This window comes from Oncorhynchus clarkii, chromosome 13, assembly GCF_045791955.1.
Source record: "Oncorhynchus clarkii lewisi isolate Uvic-CL-2024 chromosome 13, UVic_Ocla_1.0, whole genome shotgun sequence".
Lineage (NCBI taxonomy): Eukaryota > Metazoa > Chordata > Actinopteri > Salmoniformes > Salmonidae > Oncorhynchus > Oncorhynchus clarkii.
Genome location: NC_092159.1, coordinates 731,062 through 753,470, shown reverse-complemented (window position 1 = coordinate 753,470; position 22,409 = coordinate 731,062). Strand labels below are relative to the sequence as shown.

The 22,409-nt window shown below is 41.7% G+C and overlaps 1 protein-coding gene across 1 annotated transcript in view; it reads left to right on the top strand.

Moving 5' to 3' along the window:
• LOC139424172 (voltage-dependent T-type calcium channel subunit alpha-1H-like) overlaps positions 1-22,409 on the top strand; it is a 138,395-nt gene that overhangs the window by 12,022 nt on the left and 103,964 nt on the right. The window contains exons 3-6 of the mRNA XM_071175856.1: positions 5,231-5,543; positions 7,377-7,469; positions 15,144-15,720; positions 20,709-20,923. Coding sequence (XP_071031957.1) covers positions 5,231-5,543; positions 7,377-7,469; positions 15,144-15,720; positions 20,709-20,923 — 1,198 coding nt within the window. The remainder of the gene's footprint in view (positions 1-5,230; positions 5,544-7,376; positions 7,470-15,143; positions 15,721-20,708; positions 20,924-22,409) is intronic.

Genomic DNA, 22,409 nt, shown 5'->3' with positions numbered 1-22,409 from the left:
GGAGGGGTGTGGCCATGATCATCACAGGTGTAATTAGTGGAAGGGAGGGGTTTGGCCATGATCATCACAGGTGTAATTAGTGGAAGGGAGGGGTTTGTCCATGATCATCACAGGTGTAATTAGTGGAAGGGAGGGGTTTGGCCATGATCATCACAGGTTTAATTAGTGCTAGGGAGGGGTGTGGCCATGATCATCACAGGTGTAATTAGTGGAAGGGAGGGGTTTGGCCATGATCATCACAGGTGTAATTAGTGGTAGGGAGGGGTGTGGCCATGATCATCACAGGTGTAATTAGTGGAAGGGAGGGGTTTGTCCATGATCATCACAGGTGTAATTAGTGGAAGGGAGGGGTTTGGCCATGATCATCACAGGTGTAATTAGTGGAAGGGAGGGGTTTGTCCATGATCATCACAGGTGTAATTAGTGCTAGGGAGGGGTGTGGCCATGATCAGCACAGGTGTAATTAGTGGAAGGGAGGGGTTTGTCCATGATCATCACAGGTGTAATTAGTGGAAGGGAGGGGTTTGGCCATGATCATCACAGGTGTAATTAGTGGAAGGGAGGGGTTTGTCCATGATCATCACAGGTGTAATTAGTGGAAGGGAGGGGTTTGGCCATGATCATCACAGGTGTAATTGGTGGAAGGTAGGGGTTTGGCCTCTTGATCATCACAGGTGTAATTAGTGGAAGGGAGGGGTTTGTCCATGATCATCACAGGTGTAATTAGTGGAAGGGAGGGGTTTGGCCTCATGATCATCACAGGTGTAATTAGTGGAAGGGAGGGGTGTGGCCATGATCATCACAGGTGTAATTAGTGGAAGGGAGGGGTTTGGCCATGATCATCACAGGTGTAATTAGTGGAAGGGAGGGGTTCATCACAGGTGTAATTAGTGGAAGGGAGGGGTTTGGCCATGATCATCACAGGTTTAATTAGTGGAAGGGAGGGGTTTGATTAGTGGTTTGGCCATGAAGGGAGGGGTTTGGCCATGATCATCACAGGTGTAATTAGTGGAAGGGAGGGGTTTGGCCTCATGGTCATCACAGGTGTAATTAGTGGAAGGTTTGGCCGTTTGTGAGAGAGGAGACTTGCACGGAGGTAATCACAATTGTAAGGGAATACCCCCCTGAATTGGACAAAAATGAATGGCAACATATTTGCATTGGACAAACCATATACACGATGTCCAATACCACCCAAAGTGGCGTTGATTCATGCAAAGTATATTGCAAATGCCATATGGCAATTGCCAGTTGTAACACTTCAAAAATCCAACATTGGGCGAGTGCGCTCCACCGGGGTTTTTCATATTGGAAATGCAACCCAAGTCAACATCCAAAAGCAAAATTTTGAAAAAATGTTTTTTTTTTCAAAAACGTATCACCCCTTAAAAAAGTGCTTTATGGGCCGTTTTTCGAAATTCTTTCGATTTTTTTTGTCAATTACATATGTGTAAGAACTGTATGAATATATTTTTGTCCAATTTTGTTATCATATTTTTTTTTTTTAATTACATGCGCATAAGGCATATGTTTTGTCCATTTGCAATGTGATTTCATAGGAAGTCAAAAGTCAAAAATGTCAAAATTTGGTAAAAAACTTCACACATCCTTAAAAAAGTGCTTTCTGGACCGTTTTTCAAAATTCTTTCGATTTTTGTGTCAATTACACATGTATAAGAACTTTATCAACATACTCTAGTCATATTTTATTATCATTTTTATTAATTTTTTTACTTGTGCATAAGGCATATGTTTTCTCCATTTGGAATATGATTTCATAGGAAGTTAAAAGTCAAAAGTCAAAAATGTCAAAATTTTATAAAAGACTTCACACACCCTTAAAAAAGTGCTTTCTGGACCGTTTTTCAAATTTCTTTAGAATTTTGTGTCAATTACACACGTATAAGAACTGTATCAACATACTTTATTCGTATTTTATTATCATAATTTATTTTTTATTTTTTTTACTTGTGCATAAGGCATATGTTTTGTCCATTTGCAATATGATTTAATAGGAAGTCGAAAATGTGATTTTTTTTTTAAACTTTAAAAATGAAAAAAGTGCTTTCTGGACCGTTTTTCGAAATTGTTTCGATTTTAAGACAATTAATCATGTGTAAGAAGTGTATGAATATACTTTTGTAAAATGTTATTATCATAATTTTTTTTTTACTTGTGCATAAGGAATATGATTTGTCCATTTGCAATATGATTTCATAGGAAGTCAAAAGTCAAAGTCAAAAGTCAATTTTTTTGGGGCCAAAATTGACTGACCTGATGAACTCGGGATGGCCGGGCAGTGATAGTTGTTCATTTCCATCACTCGTTGTGTTGATTTCATCATATCCATTTGGTGATGTTTTTTCACTATGGAATCATATTGCAAATGCACGTGCAACTGGTAACCCAAAAATAAAAATATGGTGATTTCATTATGTCCATTTGTTTATGTTTTCTTACTTTTGCAAAGTCACTGTGCATTTGCAATATGGTTCAATGGGCATGTACCATCACGAATTTGGCATGCTCAAAATTCAAACTATACTTTGCTCAAACTATACTTTTGTCAACTTGTATTATCATAATTTTTTTTTTGTTTTACTTGTGCATAAGGCATATGTTTTGTCCATTTGCAATATGATTTCATAGGAAGTCAAAAGTCAAAGTCAAAAGTCTATTTTTGGGGGGGCCAAAATTGACTGTACTGATGAACTCGGGATGGCCGGGCAGTGATAGTTGTTCATTTCCATCACTCGTTGTGTTGATTTCATCATGTCCATTTGGTGATGTTTTTTCACTATAGAATCATATTGCAAATGCACGTGCATTTGCAATATGTTTCAATGGGCATTTACCATCACGAATTTTTCATGCTATAAAAATCCTGCAGGAATGTGAAATTGACTGGCCCGATGAACTCGGGATGGCTTTGCAGTGATTCTGGTTCATCTCAATCGCTCGTTAGGGTAGATTTCAGAATGTCGCTTTTGGTGATGGTACCTCACTGTTTAAACATATTGCAAATGGACAAGAGTCAAGTTGACAAGAGTCCATCAGTCAATTAGATATCATTCTGACACCAAACTGATACAAACTGACACCAAACCCACTTTTTCCAACTCGTTTAGTAGCCAACTATTACATACTTCAGAGCTGGCCCAAAATTCAAAACGCCTTCGGTTCAAACCATTAAAAAAAACATAAAACACGTAGTTATGTTCTAGCTGCGGGTCCATTTCTTATGTTATGTGTTGGCCTAGCTGAGGCGACCCCGAATCCCAAGTTTCGGCTCGATAGGTCATTTGGTGTCCGAGAAAAACCCTAATTGGTGCTGAAAATCCACTTTTTTTCCATGACTTGCTACGGGGTCCTTGAATGAGCTATCGGACAGAAACGTTGGGGTCCGTCTCTATGGGCCGAGCCGGTTTCAATGCACCTAGCCTTGCGTCTCTGAGACTTTTCTAAACGTCGTCATTTTCGTAATGGTCAAAATGAATTGAAGGTATTGCAAATGTACGAGGCTGTTTCTCGGTCCGAGAACCTTCTAGAGCCACGTAACTCACCACGCACCATCGACCGGAGGTCTAGAACAGGTTTCTAAAGTTTCGGAACTCTAGGTCTGACGGTTCTTTTTTAGCTCGAACAAAGCTAACTATTGCAGCCACTGTCTGTCTCTACGCACCCCAATATGTCCCTCCTTCCAAGTTGTGTTTTAGTGTGATTTTTTTTTCCTTTGAATTTTTTTGGGGAAAAATGACTGATTTACAGTTCATGGGGGTTGCCTAATCACATATATGAAGTTTTGGACAGATCTTACTTTTTTAACCCTTCGAAACAGCCCCTGAGACACCATTTAAGGCACTTCCGGTTGGCACAGGAAGCTATAAATAAACTCATATCCTGATTGGGGTATGCCTTTACATAATCCTACATAATCCATAATCCATAATCCTTAAAGTTTTAAGTCTTTACGTTAAGAACTGAGTTATTTACGGAGGGTTTAGTATGTGTGTGTTATTTCAGAAAATCATAGAAAATCACAGAAATCTCGCAGAGCTCTGCAGCACACTTTAAAAAGATTCGTATGAACACCCTGCAACTGGATCTGTAACCGTTGAAAAAAAAAAAATTGTGAACATCACAAATTTGTCATTGTTCCGTTTATCTTAAATGACGATAAATAAATGGCTGGTTCTTTTTTTATTGACACCGGAGGCTCCTTGACTTTGACCTGAAGTGGAAAAATAATTTCTCTATTTCCATTTTGGACCTTTAATCCCAGAAAAATGGCCATAACTCAAAAACCGTTGAGGCCTAGATGCCATCTTGTTCAGGGCCAACTGCCCATTATGCCAAACCTACTCTCACCAAGTTTCGGCTTCGAAATATTTTCCGTTTTCGAGATAAGGCCCCGTCGTGATTCGTGATGTTTTGCCAAATTGCCATATGATTCCTTATGCCCTCTTGTGGGAATTTCCGGGATAGCGGAAAAATGGTCCAAAACTTGTTTATTTTATAAAACGGAATCCGAATGTCCGACAAAGTTCATTTGATGACTTCCCGGTAGGTCCGGCCCTACCGCATGGCCCGACGCCGACCGCGAATTTTACAAACGTTTTCGGACGTCTAGTAAGGGACCGTACATTTGCAATATGGACTTTCTCACTAACCATACACGAAATGCCAAACTGTTCCCTTAAGGTATGTTAACGTCGTTCCCTCCAGAAGTAAAACAGGAAATTACAAATTTTCGCGAGACAATTTTACTTCTGGGATCAGCAACTTTCCTTTGTATAAACTACAATTTACTTCTGGGATCAGCAACTTTCCTTTGTACAGACTACAAGATATTCTCACAAAGTCATCTGTAACCCCCCCTCCTCTCTGTCTCTCTCTCCTCCCTACCTCCATCCCCCCCTCTCTGTCTCTCTCTCCTCTCTCTCTCTCCTCCCTACCTCCATCCCCCCTCTCTGTCTCTCTCTCCTCTCTCTGTCTCCTCCCTACCTCCATCCCTGCTTCTCCCTTTCTCTCCCTCTCCCTCTTTCTCTCTGTCTCTCTCTTCTTCTCCATCCCGCTCTCTCCTCTCTCTCTCTCTCCTCCCTCTCCCTTTCGCTCCCTCTCTCTCTCTGTCTCTCTCTTCTTCTCCATCCCGCTCTCTCCTCTCTCTCTCTCCTCCCTACCTCCATCCCTGCTTCTCCCTTTCTCTCCCTCTCCCTCTTTCTCTCTCCAGGATATACAACGTCTCCTTCCTGACTGTGTACTATCGTCCCGAGGAGACGGAGGACATCCCTTTTATCTGCTCAACCAATCGGGAGAACGGAATGCTGCGGTGTTCCGACGTTCCGCGCCGCCGAGTGGACGGGTCCTGGTGCATGCTGGGGGCAGAAGGGGTAGGGGAGGGGCCTGGGGCAGATGGACCAATAGGAGGCGGGTGTGTGAACTGGTACCAGTATTATAATATCTGTCGGGCTGGGGAGCGAAACCCTCATAAAGGAGCCATCAACTTTGACAACATCGGATACGCCTGGATTGCTATCTTTCAGGTAGGAGATGTTATTGATGACTGACTGACACTAGGTAATAGACTCACATCAACACTGACTGACTGACTGACTGACTGACACTAGGTAATGGACTCACATCAACACTGACTGACTGACTGACTGACTGACTGACTGACTTTCTGACTGACTGACTGACTGTCTGTCTGTCTGACTGACTGACTGACTGACTCTCTGTTCAGTCCAGATAACAAGAGGTAATAGACTCACATCAACACTGACTGACTGTCTGACTGACTGACTGACTGTCTGACTGACTGACTGACTGATTGACTGTCTGTTCAGTCCAGATAACAATAGGTAATAGACTCACATCAACACTGACTGACTGACTGACTGACTGACTGACTGACTGACTGACTGACTGACTGAGAAAATGAATGAATAAATCAGGTAGGAACGACAAATGAATGTGTGGCTGGTTGGTTGAATAATGATGATGAATAATAATCATAAATATTAATTCAGAACTAATTCTGTCACAGCTCAAACAGAGAAACAACAGAGATCATCCTAGATAGAGAGATATCTGTCACAGATCACCACATGTCTCCCAAACAGAGAAACATCCCAGATAGAGAGATATCTGTCACAGCTCAAACAGAGAAACAACAGAGATCATCATAGATAGGGAGATACCTGTCACAGATCACCACATGTCTCCCAAACAGAGAAACATCCTAGATAGAGAGATATCTGTCACAGCCCAAACAGAGAAACATCCCAGATAGAGAGATATCTGTCACAGATCACCACATGTCTCCCAAACAGAGAAACATCCTAGATAGAGAGATATCTGTCACAGGCCAAACAGAGAAACATCCTAGATAGAGAGATATCTGTCACAGCCCAAACAGAGAAACATCCCAGATAGAGAGATATCTGTAACCAAGTTGTGTAAAGAACATCCATAATTCTTGGCAGGAATCTCATCTCTGGAGAGTCTCTGGCATTTCCTCTCTTGACAAACTACCGGACACACACACACACACACACTCAGAAACACTGGCCTGTGTGTGTTTTTCCAGCCTGCTGTCTGTCCATTCAGTATCATGTTTAAACCATGCTTTTCTTGTTAGCTATGATCTATACCGGTCTGATGTCCTTCAGTTGGACTGACCTACATAAATAATACTGTCTCTGTCAGATTGGGACTTTGCTGTTCTGTTAGGTCGGCCCTACTACGTCATCAACCAATGTGTGATTGTGAACTATCTTTGGGTGATCGCTGGTTTATAAATATTTATGTGTGATGTTGTTTTCTCTCCATTTATTTCTCTATCTATCTCTCCCTCCTCCCCCCCTCTCTCTCACAATATCTCTCCCTCTCTATCTCTCCCTCTCTCTCTCTCTCTCTCTCTCCGTCCATCCCCTCACTCTCTCTCTCTCTCTCTCTCTCCCTCCCCCCCCTCTATCTCACGATATCTCTCTCTCCCTCTCTCTCTCTCTCTCCGTCTCTCTCTCTCTCTCTCTCTCTCTCTCTCTCTCTCTCTCTAGGTGATAACTCTGGAAGGCTGGGTGAACATCATGTACTATGTAATGGATGCTCTCTCTCTCTCTCTCTCTCTCTCTCTATAGGTGATAACTCTGGAAGACTGGGTGGACATCATGTACTATGTAATGGATGCTCTCTCTCTCTCTCTCTCTCTCTCTCTCTAGGTGATAACTCTGGAAGGCTGGGTGGACATCATGTACTATGTAATGGATGCTCTCTCTCTCTCTCTCTCTCTCTCTCTCTAGGTGATAACTCTGGAAGGCTGGGTGGACATCATGTACTATGTAATGGATGCTCTCTCTCTCTCTCTCTCTCTCTAGGTGATAACTCTGGAAGGCTGGGTGGACATCATGTACTATGTAATGGATGCTCACTCCTTCTACAACTTCATCTACTTTATATTCCTCATCATCGTGAGTATCTTTATCAGACCACTACAACTAGATTATCAGGACTTTATCAGACCACTACAACTGGATTATCAGGACTTTATCAGACCACAACTATGATTCAACTCCAGACAAACCAACTGGATTATCAGGACTTTATCAGACCACTACAACTAGGATTCAACTCCAGACAAACCAAGTAGATTATCAGGACTTTATCAGACCACTACAACTAGGATTCAACTCCAGACAAACCAAGTAGATTATCAGGACTTTATCAGACCACTACAACTAGGATTCAACTCCAGACAAACCAACTAGATTATCAGGACTTTATCAGACCACTACAACTAGGATTCAACTCCAGACAAACCAACTAGATTATCAGGACTTTATCAGACCACTACAACTAGGATTCAACTCCAGACAAACCAACTAGATTATCAGGACTTTATCAGACCACTACAACTAGGATTCAACTCCAGACAAACCAACTAGATTATCAGACCACTACAACTAGGATTCAACTCCAGACAAACCATCTAGATTATCAGACCACTACAACTAGGATTCAACTCCAGACAAACCAACTAGATTATCAGGACTTTATCAGACCACTACAACTAGGATTCAACTCCAGACAAACCAACTAGATTATCAGACCACTACAACTAGGATTCAACTCCAGACAAACCAACTAGATTATCAGGACTTTATCAGACCACTACAACTAGGATTCAACTCCAGACAAACCAACTAGATTATCAGGACTTTATCAGACCACTACAACGAGGATTCAACTCCAGACAAACCAAGTAGATTATCAGGACTTTATCAGACCACTACAACTAGGATTCAACTCCAGACAAACCAACTAGATTATCAGACCACTACAACTAGGATTCAACTCCAGACAAACCAACTAGATTATCAGGACTTTATCAGACCACTACAACTAGGATTCAACTCCAGACAAACCAACTAGATTATCAGACCACTACAACGGGATTAAACTCCAGACAAACCAATTAGATTATCAGACCACTACAACTAGGATTCAACTCCAGACAAACCAATTAGATTATCAGACCACTACAATGAGGATTCAACTCCAGACAAACCAACTAGATTATCAGACCACTACAACGAGGATTCAACTCCAGACAAACCAACTAGATTATCAGACCACTACAACGAGGATTCATCTCCAGACAAACCAACTAGATTATCATGACTTTATCAGACCACTACAACTGGATTAAACTCCAGACAAACCAATTAGATTATCAGACCACTACAACTAGGATTCAACTCCAGACAAACCATCTAGATTATCAGACCACTACAACTAGGATTCAACTCCAGACAAACCAACTAGATTATCAGACCACTACAACTAGGATTCAACTCCAGACAAACCAACTAGATTATCAGACCACTACAACTGGATTAAACTCCAGACAAACCAACTAGATTATCAGACCACTACAACTAGGATTCAACTCCAGACAAACCAACTAGATTATCAGGACTTTATCAGACCACTACAACTAGGATTCAACTCCAGACAAACCATCTAGATTATCAGACCACTACAACTAGGATTCAACTCCAGACAAACCAACTAGATTATCAGGACTTTATCAGACCACTACAACTAGGATTCAACTCCAGACAAACCATCTAGATTATCAGACCACTACAACTAGGATTCAACTCCAGACAAACCAACTAGATTATCATGACTTTATCAGACCACTACAACTGGATTAAACTCCAGACAAACCAATTAGATTATCAGACCACTACAACTAGGATTCAACTCCAGACAAACCATCTAGATTATCAGACCACTACAACTAGGATTCAACTCCAGACAAACCAACTAGATTAGCAGACCACTACAACGAGGATTCATCTCCAGACAAACCAACTAGATTATCATGACTTTATCAGACCACTACAACTGGATTAAACTCCAGACAAACCAATTAGATTATCAGACCACTACAACTAGGATTCAACTCCAGACAAACCATCTAGATTATCAGACCACTACAACTAGGATTCAACTCCAGACAAACCAACTAGATTATCCTACCACTACAACTAGGATTCAACTCCAGACAAACCAACTAGATTATCAGACCACTACAACTGGATTAAACTCCAGACAAACCAACTAGATTATCAGACCACTACAACTAGGATTCAACTCCAGACAAACCAACTAGATTATCAGGACTTTATCAGACCACTACAACTAGGATTCAACTCCAGACAAACCATCTAGATTATCAGACCACTACAACTAGGATTCAACACCAGACAAACCAACTAGATTATCAGACCACTACAACGAGGATTCAACTCCAGACAAACCAACTAGATTATCAGACCACTACAACTGGATTAAACTCCAGACAAACCAATTAGATTATCAGACCACTACAACTAGGATTCAACTCCAGACAAACCATCTAGATTATCAGACCACTACAACTAGGATTCAACTCCAGACAAACCAACTAGATTATCAGACCACTACAACGAGGATTCAACTCCAGACAAACCATCTAGATTATCAGACCACTACAACGAGGATTCAACTCCAGACAAACCAACTAGATTATCAGGACTTTATCAGACCACTACAACGAGGATTCAACTCCAGACAAACCAAGTAGATTATCAGGACTTTATCAGACCACTACAACGAGGATTCAACTCCAGACAAACCAACTAGATTATCAGACCACTACAACTAGGATTCAACTCCAGACAAACCAACTAGATTATCAGGACTTTATCAGACCACTACAACTATGATTCATCTCCAGACAAACCAACTAGATTATCAGGACTTTATCAGACCACTACAACTAGGATTCAACTCCAGACAAACCAACTAGATTATCAGGACTTTATCAGACCACTACATCTAGGATTCAACTCCAGACAAACCAACTAGATTATCAGACCACTACAACTAGGATTCATCTCCAGACAAACCAACTAGATTATCAGACCACTACAACGAGGATTCAACTCCAGACAAACCAACTAGATTATCAGACCACTACAACTAGGATTCAACTCCAGACAAACCAACTAGATTATCAGACCACTACAACGAGGATTCAACTCCAGACAAACCAACTAGATTATCAGGACTTTATCAGACCACTACAACGAGGATTCAACTCCAGACAAACCAACTAGATTATCAGACCACTACAATGAGGATTCAACTCCAGACAAACCAACTAGATTATCAGGACTTTATCAGACCACTACAACAAGGATTCAACTCCAGACAAACCAACTAGATTATCAGACCACTACAACGAGGATTCAACTCCAGACAAACCAACTAGATTATCAGGACTTTATCAGACCACTACAACTAGGATTCAACTCCAGACAAACCAACTAGATTATCAGACCACTACAACGAGGATTCAACTCCAGACAAACCAACTAGATTATCAGGACTTTATCAGACCACTACAACTAGGATTCAACTCCAGACAAACCAACTAGATTATCAGACCACTACAATGAGGATTCAACTCCAGACAAACCAACTAGATTATCAGGACTTTATCAGACCACTACAACGAGGATTCAACTCCAGACAAACCAACTAGATTATCAGACCACTACAACGAGGATTCAACTCCAGACAAACCAACTAGATTATCAGGACTTTATCAGACGACTTCTGAAAGTTTGTTGTCAACTTGTTTATTGTAAAATAGCATTGTATCAAACACTGTATCTGTATTTAAATATAATATGTTTCTGGTCAAACAGTTTTTTTAAAAGGTTTACTAACATGCTGACTAGACCGCGCACACGCATGTTGATTAGGTACGTCCACACCAAACTCATGTTGATTAGGTACGTCCACACCAAACTCGTGTTGATTAGGTACGTCCACACCAAACTCATGTTGATTAGGTACGTCCACACCAAACTCATGTTGATTAGGTTCGTCCTGTAGTGTGGACTTTATATGGCGGTTGGCAACCAACTTTAAGGTGCATCACCACCATCAACTGGACTGGAGTGTGGACCTCAGTTCATCTTTCAATCACCCACATGGGTATACACCAAGACAGTCATGAAGAGGGCACAACAAAACCTTTTCCCCCTCTGTTCATCCTTCAATGGGTATATGCTCCTAAAAAAAAATGAGGAGATGGGATGTGGGTATATGCTCCTAAAAACCAATGAGGAGATGGGATGTGGGTATATGCTCCTAAAAACCAATGAGGAGATGGGATGTGGGTATATGCTCCTAAAAACCAATGAGGAGATGGGATGTGGGTATATGCTCCTAAAAACCAATGAGGAGATGGGATGTGGGACTATGCTCCTATAAACCAATGAGGAGATGGGATGTGGGTATATGCTCCTAAAAACCAATGAGGAGATGGGAGAGGCGGGACTTGCAGCGCTTCAAGCGTCACAAATAGGACTAAGTTCTATTTTAACACCTGGCTACTCAGACGCTCGTTGAGTATTTTGGATGCAATTATTCAATAACATGTATGTGTACATTTATGTTGCAATGTTCGCGCACGTAATGCGAGCGGTGTGGTCTGCATGTTAGGGTTGGTAACAGGCTGATTGGTCAGCATGTTAGGGTTGGTAACAGGCTGATTGGTCAGCATATTAGGGTTGGTAACAGGCTGATTGGTCAGCATGTTAGGGTTGGTAACAGGCTGATTGGTCAGCATGTTAGGGTTGGTAACAGGCTGATTGGTCAGCATGTTAGGGTTGGTAACAGGCTGATTGGCTGAGTGGCTGCTGCCAACACACTGACACTGACTCAACTCCAGCCACTTTAATAATGGGAATTGATGGGAAATGATGTAAATATATCACTAGCCACTTTAAACAATGCTACCTTATATAAATGTTACTTACCCTACATTATTCATCTCATATGCATACGTATATACTGTACTCTATATCATCGACGGTATCCTTATGTAATACATGTATCACTAGCCACTTTATACTATACTATGCCACTTTGTTTACATACTCATCTCATTTGTACATACTGTACCCGATACCATCTACTGTATCTTGCCTACGCTGCTCTGTACCATCACTCATTCATATATCCTTATGTACATATTCTTTATCCCCTTACACTGTGTACAAGACAGTAGTTTTGGAATTGTTAGTTAGATTACTTGTTATTACTGCATTGTCGGAACTAGAAGCACAAGCATTTCGCTACACTCGCATTAACATCTGCTAACCATGTGTATGTGACAAATAAAATTTGATTTGATTTGATTTGATTTGATTTGATTTGATTTGGTCAGCATGTTAGGGTTGGTAACAGGCTGATTGGTCAGCATGTTAGGGTTGGTAACAGGCTGATTGGTCAGCATGTTAGGGTTGGTAACAGGCTGATTGGTCTGCATGTTAGGGTTGGTAACAGGCTGATTGGTCAGCATGTTAGGGTTGGTAACAGGCTGATTGGTCAGCATGTTAGGGTTGGTAACAGGCTGATTGGTCAGCATGTTAGGGTTGGTAACAGGCTGATTGGTCAGCATGTTAGGGTTGTTGACAGGCTGATTGGTCAGCATGTTAGGGTTGGTAACAGGCTGATTGGTCAGCATGTTAGGGTTTGTAACAGCCTGATTGGTCATCTATTTGAGCCAGTAAAGAGGGCTTTACTATTCTTAGGTAGCAGAATGACTTTAGCTTCCCTCCAGGCCTGAGGGCACACGCTCTCTAGTAGGCTTGGATTGAAGATGTGGCAAACAGGAGTGGCAATATTGTCCGCTATTATCCTCAGTAATTTTCTATCTAGATTGTCAGACCCCAGTGGCTTGTCATCGTTGATAGATAACAATATTTTTTTCACTTCTTCCATACTCCGTTTACGTAATTCAAAATTACAATGCTTGTCTTTCCTAATTTGGTCAGATACACTTGGATGTTTAGTGTCAGCGTTTGTTGCTGGCATGTCATGCCTAAGTTTTCTAATCTTGCCATTGAAAAAAAATATTTAAGTTATTGCCAATATCAGTGTGTTTTGTGATGAATGAGCATCTGATTCAATGAATGATGGAGCTGAGTTTGCCTTTTTCCCCAAAATGTCATTGAATGCTTTTTACTATAATTCTTTATGTAATTTATCTTTGTTTCATAGTGTAGTTTCTTCTTCTTTTTATTCCGTTTATGAAAAAATCATAAAAGTAGTGGGCTTTGATGAATGAGCCATCTGATTCAGTTAATGATGGAGCAGAGTTTGCCTTTTTCCCAAAATTTTATGTAAGGTTCTCAAAAGCTTTTTGCTATCATTCTTTGTGTCATTTATCTTTGTGTCGTTTTCAGCAGCGTCTGGTTGTTTCTCATTACAGCCCAGCAGCGTCTGGTTGTTTCTCATTACAGACCACAGACCAGCAGAGTCTGGTTGCTCCTCATTATCAAATCAAATCAAATCAAATTTTATTTGTCACATACACATGGTTAGCAGATGTTAATGCGAGTGTAGCGAAATGCTTGTAAACAGCATTTGTGGTGTGGTTGCTCCTCATTACACACCACAGACCAGCAGCGTCTGGTTGCTCCTCATTACACACCACAGACCAGCAGCGTCTGGTTGCTCCTCATTACTCACCACAGACCAGCAGCATCTGGTTGCTCCTCATTACACACCACAGACCAGCAGTGTCTGGTTGCTCCTCATTACACACCACAGAGCAGCAGCGTCTGGTTGCTCCTCATTACACACCACAGACCAGCAGCGTCTGGTTGCTCCTCGTTACACACCACGGACCAACAGCGTCTGGTTGTTTCTCATTATAGACCACAGACCAGCAGCGTCTGGTTGTTTCTCTTTACACACCACAGACCAGCAGCGTCTGGTTGTTTCTCATTATAGACCACAGACCAGCAGCGTCTGGTTGTTTCTCATTATAGACCACAGACCAGCAGCGTCTGGTTGTTTCTCATTATAGACCACAGACCAGCAGCGTCTGGTTGTTTCTCATTACACACCACAGACCAGCAGCGTCTGGTTGTTTCTCATTACACACCACAGACCAACAAATATTCTTCACATCAACAACATAGGAATCACTACAAAACGTATTGTATGACCTCTTATACACTATATTAGGCCCAGCCTTTGGAACGTTGGCTACTATATTGTGATCACTACATCTGATGGATCTGGATACTGCTTTCAAGCTAATTTCTGCAGCATTAGTAAAGATGTTGATGATTTCATTCCTGTGCTGTTTGTAACTACCCTGGTAGGTTGACTGATAACCTGAACCAGGTTGTAGGCACTGACTACAAGCTTTCCTTTCAGTGGGCCCAGAACATATACCTCTCTGTTTGATATCACATACATTATCAAGCATTTCACAAGTTAACCAGATACTGACTGTTAGCACTTGGTTGTCTATAGCAGCTTCCCACCAGAATGGGCTTTAGGTGAGGCAGATGAACCTGTAGCGATATTACTTCAACACTATTTAACATGAGATCCTCCCTGAGGATGTGGTTCAGGAATGTGGTTCTGAATATGTGTGTGTGTGTGTCGTCCTGGTAACTAAGTGTGTGTTGTCCTGGTAACTCTATGTGTGTTGTCGTGATAACTCTGCGTGTGTGTGTGTTGTCACGATAACTCCGTGTGTGTTGTTGTCCCTCCCTCTCCAGGTGGGCTCGTTCTTCATGCTAAACCTGTGCCTGGTCGTCATAGCGACCCAGTTCTCAGAGACAAAGCAGCGCGAGAACGCCCTGATGAGGTCTGAGCAGCGTGCCCGTTACCTCAGCAACGCCTCCACTCTGGCTTCCTATCAGGAGCCGGGGTCCTGCTACGAGGAGATACTGCGCTACATCGGACACCTGTACCGTAAACTGACCCGCAGAGTCGCCCGGGCCGTCACACACTGCTCTACACACACACCTCGCTGTACTTGTTGGACACACACACACCAACACACACCCAAAGGAGAGGTGAATGGACTGGCCAATCGGCACTCGGGACACACCCATGGCGTCTTCCACCTTCGTCCTCCTCCTCTTCCTCGTCCGTCTAACTGTGTGGGGGTGGAGATGAGTAACGGGGGAGTAGGGAGGAAGGGCAGGGAGTTAAACTACCCCTCTATCTACCCCCACGACCTGTACGACCTGACCCCCGACCCCAGCTACATGACCTCCAGGGGGAGGGGCCACACCGTCACAGTGGAGGCGCTCAGCAAACTGCAGCAACTGGTGTTAGAGCACGATAAGAGTGAGTGAGTGTGTTCTCAGTGTGTGTGTTCTCAGTGTGTGTGTGTGTTGTCAGTTTATGTGTGTGTTGTCAGTGTGTGTGTGTGTGTTGTCAGTGTATGTGTGTGTTGTCAGTGTATGTGTGTGTTGTCAGTGTATGTGTGTGTGTGTTCTCAGTGTGTGTGTGTTCTCAGTGTGTGTGTGTTCTCAGTGTGTGTGTGTTCTCAGTGTGTGTGTTCTCAGTGTGTGTGTGTGTGTGTGTGTTCTCAGTGTGTGTGTGTGTTCTCAGTGTGTGTGTTCTCAGTGTGTGTGTGTGTTCTCAGTGTGTGTGTGTGTTCTCAGTGTGTGTGTGTGTTCTCAGTGTGTGTGTGTGTGTTCTCAGTGTGTGTGTTCTTAGTGTGTGTGTTCTCAGTGTGTGTGTGTGTTCTCGGTGTGTGTGTTCTTAGTGTGTGTGTGTTCTCAGTGTGTGTGTGTGTGTGTTCTCAGTGTGTGTGTGTGTGTTGTCAGTGTGTGTGTTCTCAGTGTGTGTGTTCTCAGTGTGTGTGTTCTCAGTGTGTGTGTGTGTGTTCTCAGTGTGTGTGTGTGTGTTCTCAGTGTGTGTGTGTGTGTGTTCTCAGTGTGTGTGTGTGTGTTCTCAGTGTGTGTGTGTGTGTTCTCAGTGTGTGTGTGTGTGTGTGTGTGTTCTCAGTGTGTGTGTTCTCAGTGTGTGTGTTCTCAGTGTGTGTGTGTGTTCTCAGTGTGTGTGTTCTTAGTGTGTGTGTGTTCTCAGTGTGTGTGTGTGTGTGTTCTCAGTGTGTGTGTGTGTGTTCTCAGTGTGTGTGTGTGTTCTCAGTGTGTGTGTGTGTTGTCAGTGTGTGTGTGTGTTCTCAGTGTGTGTGTGTGTGTGTTCTCAGTGTGTGTGTGTGTTCTCAGTGTGTGTGTGTGTGTTCTCAGTGTGTGTGTTCTCAGTGTGTGTGTTCTCAGTGTGTGTGTGTGTTCTCAGTGTGTGTGTTCTTAGTGTGTGTGTGTGTTCTCAGTGTGTGTGTGTGTGTGTTCTCAGTGTGTGTGTGTGTGTGTGTTCTCAGTGTGTGTGTGTGTTCTCAGTGTGTATGTGTGTGTTGTCAGTGTGTGTGTTCTCAGTGTGTGTGTTCTCAGTGTGTGTGTGTGTGTGTGTGTGTGTTCTCAGTGTGTGTGTGTGTTCTCAGTGTGTGTGTTCTCAGTGTGTGTGTGTGTTCTCAGTGTGTGTGTGTGTTCTCAGTGTGTGTGTGTGTTCTCAGTGTGTGTGTGTGTGTTCTCAGTGTGTGTGTTCTCAGTGTGTGTGTTCTAAGTGTGTGTGTGTGTGTTCTCGGTGTGTGTGTTCTTAGTGTGTGTGTGTTCTCAGTGTGTGTGTGTATGTGTTCTCAGTGTGTGTGTGTGTGTTGTCAGTGTGTGTGTTCTCAGTGTGTGTGTTCTCTGTGTGTGTGTTCTCAGTGTGTGTGTGTGTGTTCTCAGTGTGTGTGTGTGTGTTCTCAGTGTGTGTGTTCTCAGTGTGTGTGTGTGTGTGTGTGTTCTCAGTGTGTGTGTGTGTTCTCAGTGTGTGTGTTCTCAGTGTGTGTGTGTGTTCTCAGTGTGTGTGTGTGTTCTCAGTGTGTGTGTGTGTTCTCAGTGTGTGTGTGTGTGTTCTCAGTGTGTGTGTTCTCAGTGTGTGTGTTCTCAGTGTGTGTGTGTGTTCTCGGTGTGTGTGTTCTTAGTGTGTGTGTGTTCTCAGTGTGTGTGTGTGTGTTGTCAGTGTGTGTGTTGTCAGTGTGTGTGTTCTCAGTGTGTGTGTTCTCAGTGTGTGTGTGTGTGTTCTCAGTGTGTGTGTGTGTGTGTTCTCAGTGTGTGTGTGTGTGTGTTCTCAGTGTGTGTGTGTGTGTTCTCAGTGTGTGTGTGTGTGTTCTCAGTGTGTGTGTGTGTGTGTGTTCTCAGTGTGTGTGTTCTCAGTGTGTGTGTTCTGAGTGTGTGAGTGTGTTGTCAGTGTGTGTGTGTGTTCTCAGTGTGTGTGTTCTGAGTGTGTGAGTGTGTTCTCAGTGTGTGTGTGTGTTCTCAGTGTGTATGTGTGTGTTGTCAGTGTGTGTGTTCTCAGTGTGTGTGTTCTCAGTGTGTGTGTGTGTTGTCAGTGTGTGTGTGTGTTCTCAGTGTGTGTGTTCTGAGTGTGTGAGTGTGTTCTCAGTGTGTGTGTTCTTAGTGTGTGTGTGTTCTCAGTGTGTGTGTGTGTGTGTGTTCTCAGTGTGTGTGTGTGTTCTCAGTGTGTGTGTGTGTGTTCTCAGTGTGTGTGTTCTCAGTGTGTGTGTTCTAAGTGTGTGTGTGTGTGTTCTCGGTGTGTGTGTTCTTAGTGTGTGTGTGTTCTCAGTGTGTGTGTGTATGTGTTCTCAGTGTGTGTGTGTGTGTTGTCAGTGTGTGTGTTCTCAGTGTGTGTGTTCTCAGTGTGTGTGTTCTCAGTGTGTGTGTGTGTGTTCTCAGTGTGTGTGTGTGTGTTCTCAGTGTGTGTGTTCTCAGTGTGTGTGTGTGTGTGTGTGTTCTCAGTGTGTGTGTGTGTTCTCAGTGTGTGTGTTCTCAGTGTGTGTGTGTGTTCTCAGTGTGTGTGTGTGTTCTCAGTGTGTGTGTGTGTTCTCAGTGTGTGTGTGTGTGTTCTCAGTGTGTGTGTTCTCAGTGTGTGTGTTCTCAGTGTGTGTGTGTGTTCTCGGTGTGTGTGTTCTTAGTGTGTGTGTGTTCTCAGTGTGTGTGTGTGTGTTGTCAGTGTGTGTGTTGTCAGTGTGTGTGTTCTCAGTGTGTGTGTTCTCAGTGTGTGTGTGTGTGTTCTCCGTGTGTGTGTGTGTGTGTTCTCAGTGTGTGTGTGTGTGTGTTCTCAGTGTGTGTGTGTGTGTTCTCAGTGTGTGTGTGTGTGTTCTCAGTGTGTGTGTGTGTGTGTGTTCTCAGTGTGTGTGTTCTCAGTGTGTGTGTTCTGAGTGTGTGAGTGTGTTCTCAGTGTGTGTGTTCTTAGTGTGTGTGTGTTCTCAGTGTGTGTGTGTGTGTGTTCTCAGTGTGTGTGTGTGTTCTCAGTGTGTATGTGTGTGTTGTCAGTGTGTGTGTTCTCAGTGTGTGTGTTCTCAGTGTGTGTGTGTGTTGTCAGTGTGTGTGTGTGTTCTCAGTGTGTGTGTGTGTGTGTTCTCAGTGTGTGTGTGTGTTCTCAGTGTGTGTGTTCTCAGTGTGTGTGTTCTCAGTGTGTGTGTGTGTTCTCAGTGTGTGTGTTCTTAGTGTGTGTGTGTGTTCTCAGTGTGTGTGTGTGTGTGTTCTCAGTGTGTGTGTGTGTGTGTTCTCAGTGTGTGTGTGTGTTCTCAGTGTGTATGTGTGTGTTGTCAGTGTGTGTGTTCTCAGTGTGTGTGTTCTCAGTGTGTGTGTGTGTGTGTGTTCTCAGTGTGTGTGTGTGTTCTCAGTGTGTGTGTTCTCAGTGTGTGTGTGTGTTCTCAGTGTGTGTGTGTGTTCTCAGTCTGTGTGTGTGTGTTCTCAGTGTGTGTGTTCTCAGTGTGTGTGTGTGTTCTCGGTGTGTGTGTTCTTAGTGTGTGTGTGTTCTCAGTGTGTGTGTGTGTGTGTGTTCTCAGTGTGTGTGTGTGTGTTGTCAGTGTGTGTGTTCTCAGTGTGTGTGTTCTCAGTGTGTGTGTTCTCAGTGTGTGTGTGTGTGTGTTCTCAGTGTGTGTGTGTGTGTTCTCAGTGTGTGTGTGTGTGTGTTCTCAGTGTGTGTGTGTGTGTTCTCAGTGTGTGTGTGTGTGTTCTCAGTGTGTGTGTGTGTGTGTGTTCTCAGTGTGTGTGTTCTCAGTGTGTGTGTTCTCAGTGTGTGTGTGTGTTCTCAGTGTGTGTGTTCTTAGTGTGTGTGTGTTCTCAGTGTGTGTGTGTGTGTGTTCTCAGTGTGTGTGTGTGTGTTCTCAGTGTGTGTGTGTGTTCTCAGTGTGTATGTGTGTGTTGTCAGTGTGTGTGTTCTCAGTGTGTGTGTTCTCAGTGTGTGTGTGTGTTGTCAGTGTGTGTGTGTGTTCTCAGTGTGTGTGTGTGTGTGTTCTCAGTGTGTGTGTGTGTTCTCAGTGTGTGTGTGTGTGTTCTCAGTGTGTGTGTTCTCAGTGTGTGTGTGTGTTCTCAGTGTGTGTGTTCTTAGTGTGTGTGTGTGTTCTCAGTGTGTGTGTGTGTGTGTTCTCAGTGTGTGTGTGTGTGTGTGTTCTCAGTGTGTGTGTGTGTTCTCAGTGTGTGTGTGTGTGTGTGTGTGTTCTCAGTGTGTGTGTGTGTGTTGTCAGTGTGTGTGTTCTCAGTGTGTGTGTTCTCAGTGTGTGTGTTCTCAGTGTGTGTGTGTGTGTGTTCTCAGTGTGTGTGTGTGTGTTCTCAGTGTGTGTGTGTGTGTGTTCTCAGTGTGTGTGTGTGTGTTCTCAGTGTGTGTGTGTGTGTTCTCAGTGTGTGTGTGTGTGTGTGTGTTCTCAGTGTGTGTGTTCTCAGTGTGTGTGTTCTCAGTGTGTGTGTGTGTTCTCAGTGTGTGTGTTCTTAGTGTGTGTGTGTTCTCAGTGTGTGTGTGTGTGTGTTCTCAGTGTGTGTGTGTGTGTTCTCAGTGTGTGTGTGTGTTCTCAGTGTGTATGTGTGTGTTGTCAGTGTGTGTGTTCTCAGTGTGTGTGTTCTCAGTGTGTGTGTGTGTTGTCAGTGTGTGTGTGTGTTCTCAGTGTGTGTGTGTGTGTGTTCTCAGTGTGTGTGTGTGTTCTCAGTGTGTGTGTGTGTGTTCTCAGTGTGTGTGTTCTCAGTGTGTGTGTGTGTTCTCAGTGTGTGTGTTCTTAGTGTGTGTGTGTTCTCAGTGTGTGTGTGTGTGTGTTCTCAGTGTGTGTGTGTGTGTGTGTTCTCAGTGTGTGTGTGTGTTCTCAGTGTGTATGTGTGTGTTGTCAGTGTGTGTGTTCTCAGTGTGTGTGTTCTCAGTGTGTGTGTGTGTGTTGTCAGTGTGTGTGTGTGTAGTAACGAGTCTCCGTCAGCTGTGTGTGTTGACAGTCTGGCGTTACCTGTTTTCAGAGGCAGAGCACAGGGAGTCGTTGCAGTGCCCCTACTGCGTCCACGACGACCAGCTTTGTGACAACGACCATGCCGATTTTGAACCTAGCAACCAGCGCCATGGCAACCTGAGCCCTCGCCGCGGTAACAGCCTTCGGCGTGTAGATGGACAGGCCTTGAGGCCAATCAGAGATCTAGTTGGGTGGTGGGCGGAGCTACAGGCCAGGTTGGAGCATGTAAGGCTGTAGGACTTATTGACGTTGTCACTGATCATGTAGTTAGACTGATCTGATCTATATCTGTGTTTTAGATATTGACTGTAGGACTTATTGACGTTGTCACTGATCATATAGTTAGACTGATCTGATCTATATCTGTGTTTTAGATATTGACTGTAGGACTCATTGACGTTGTCACTGATCATATAGTTAGACTGATCTGATCTATATCTGTGTTTTAGATATTGTAAGATATTACATGGTATGTTCCATCATACATGTAAGAAATGTACTTTACAAATGACATAAATTATGATTATTACTGTTATTATAACTATTATAACTATTATTACTATTATTACCATTATTATATTATAATTATGAGTTGTATTATAATAATATTATAATTCTGAGTAGTATTATTATAATATTATAATTCTGAGTATTATTATTAATATATTATTATGATTATGATTATTATTATATTATATTATAATTAAAGGTATTATTATTAATATATTATTAAATTATGATTACGAGTAGTATTATTATATTAATATATTATTATGTTATGATTATTATTATTAATATATTATTATATTATAATTATAGGTATTATTATTAACATATTATTACATTATTATATTATAATTATGAGTAGTATTATTATATTATATTATAATTATGAGTAGTATTATTATATTATTATATTATAATTATGAGTAGTATTATTATATTATTATTTTATAATTATAGGTATTATTATTATATTATTAAATTATAATTATGAGTATTATTATTATTATATTATAATTATGAGTATTATTATTATTATATTATTAAATTATAATTATGAGTATTATTATTATTATATTATAATTATGAGTATTATTATTATTATATTATAATTATGAGTATTATTATTATTATATTATAATTATGAGTATTATTATTATATTATTACTATACTCTAATTATGAGTATTATTATTATTATATTATAATTATGAGTATTATTATTATATTATTATTATACTCTAATTATGAGTATTATTATTATTATATTATTACATTATAATTACGAGTATTATTATTATTATATTATAATTATGAGTATTATTATTATATTATTATTATACTCTAATTATGAGTATTATTATTATTATTATAATTATGAGTAGTATTATTATATTATTATATTATAATTATGAGTAGTATTATTATATTATTATATTATAATTATGAGTATTATTATTATATTATTATTATATTATATTATAATTATTAATATGACTGTTATTATTATGTAGGCAAGTCAGTTAAGAACACATTCTCATTTTTCATTGATGGAACAGTGGGTTAACTGCCTTTTTCAAGGGCAGAACAACATATTTGACCTTGTCAGCTCGGGGTTCAATCTTGCAACCTTTCAGTTACTAGTCCAACGATCTAACCACTAGGCTACCTGCCAACCCTGATTATTACTATTATTATTATGATTATTG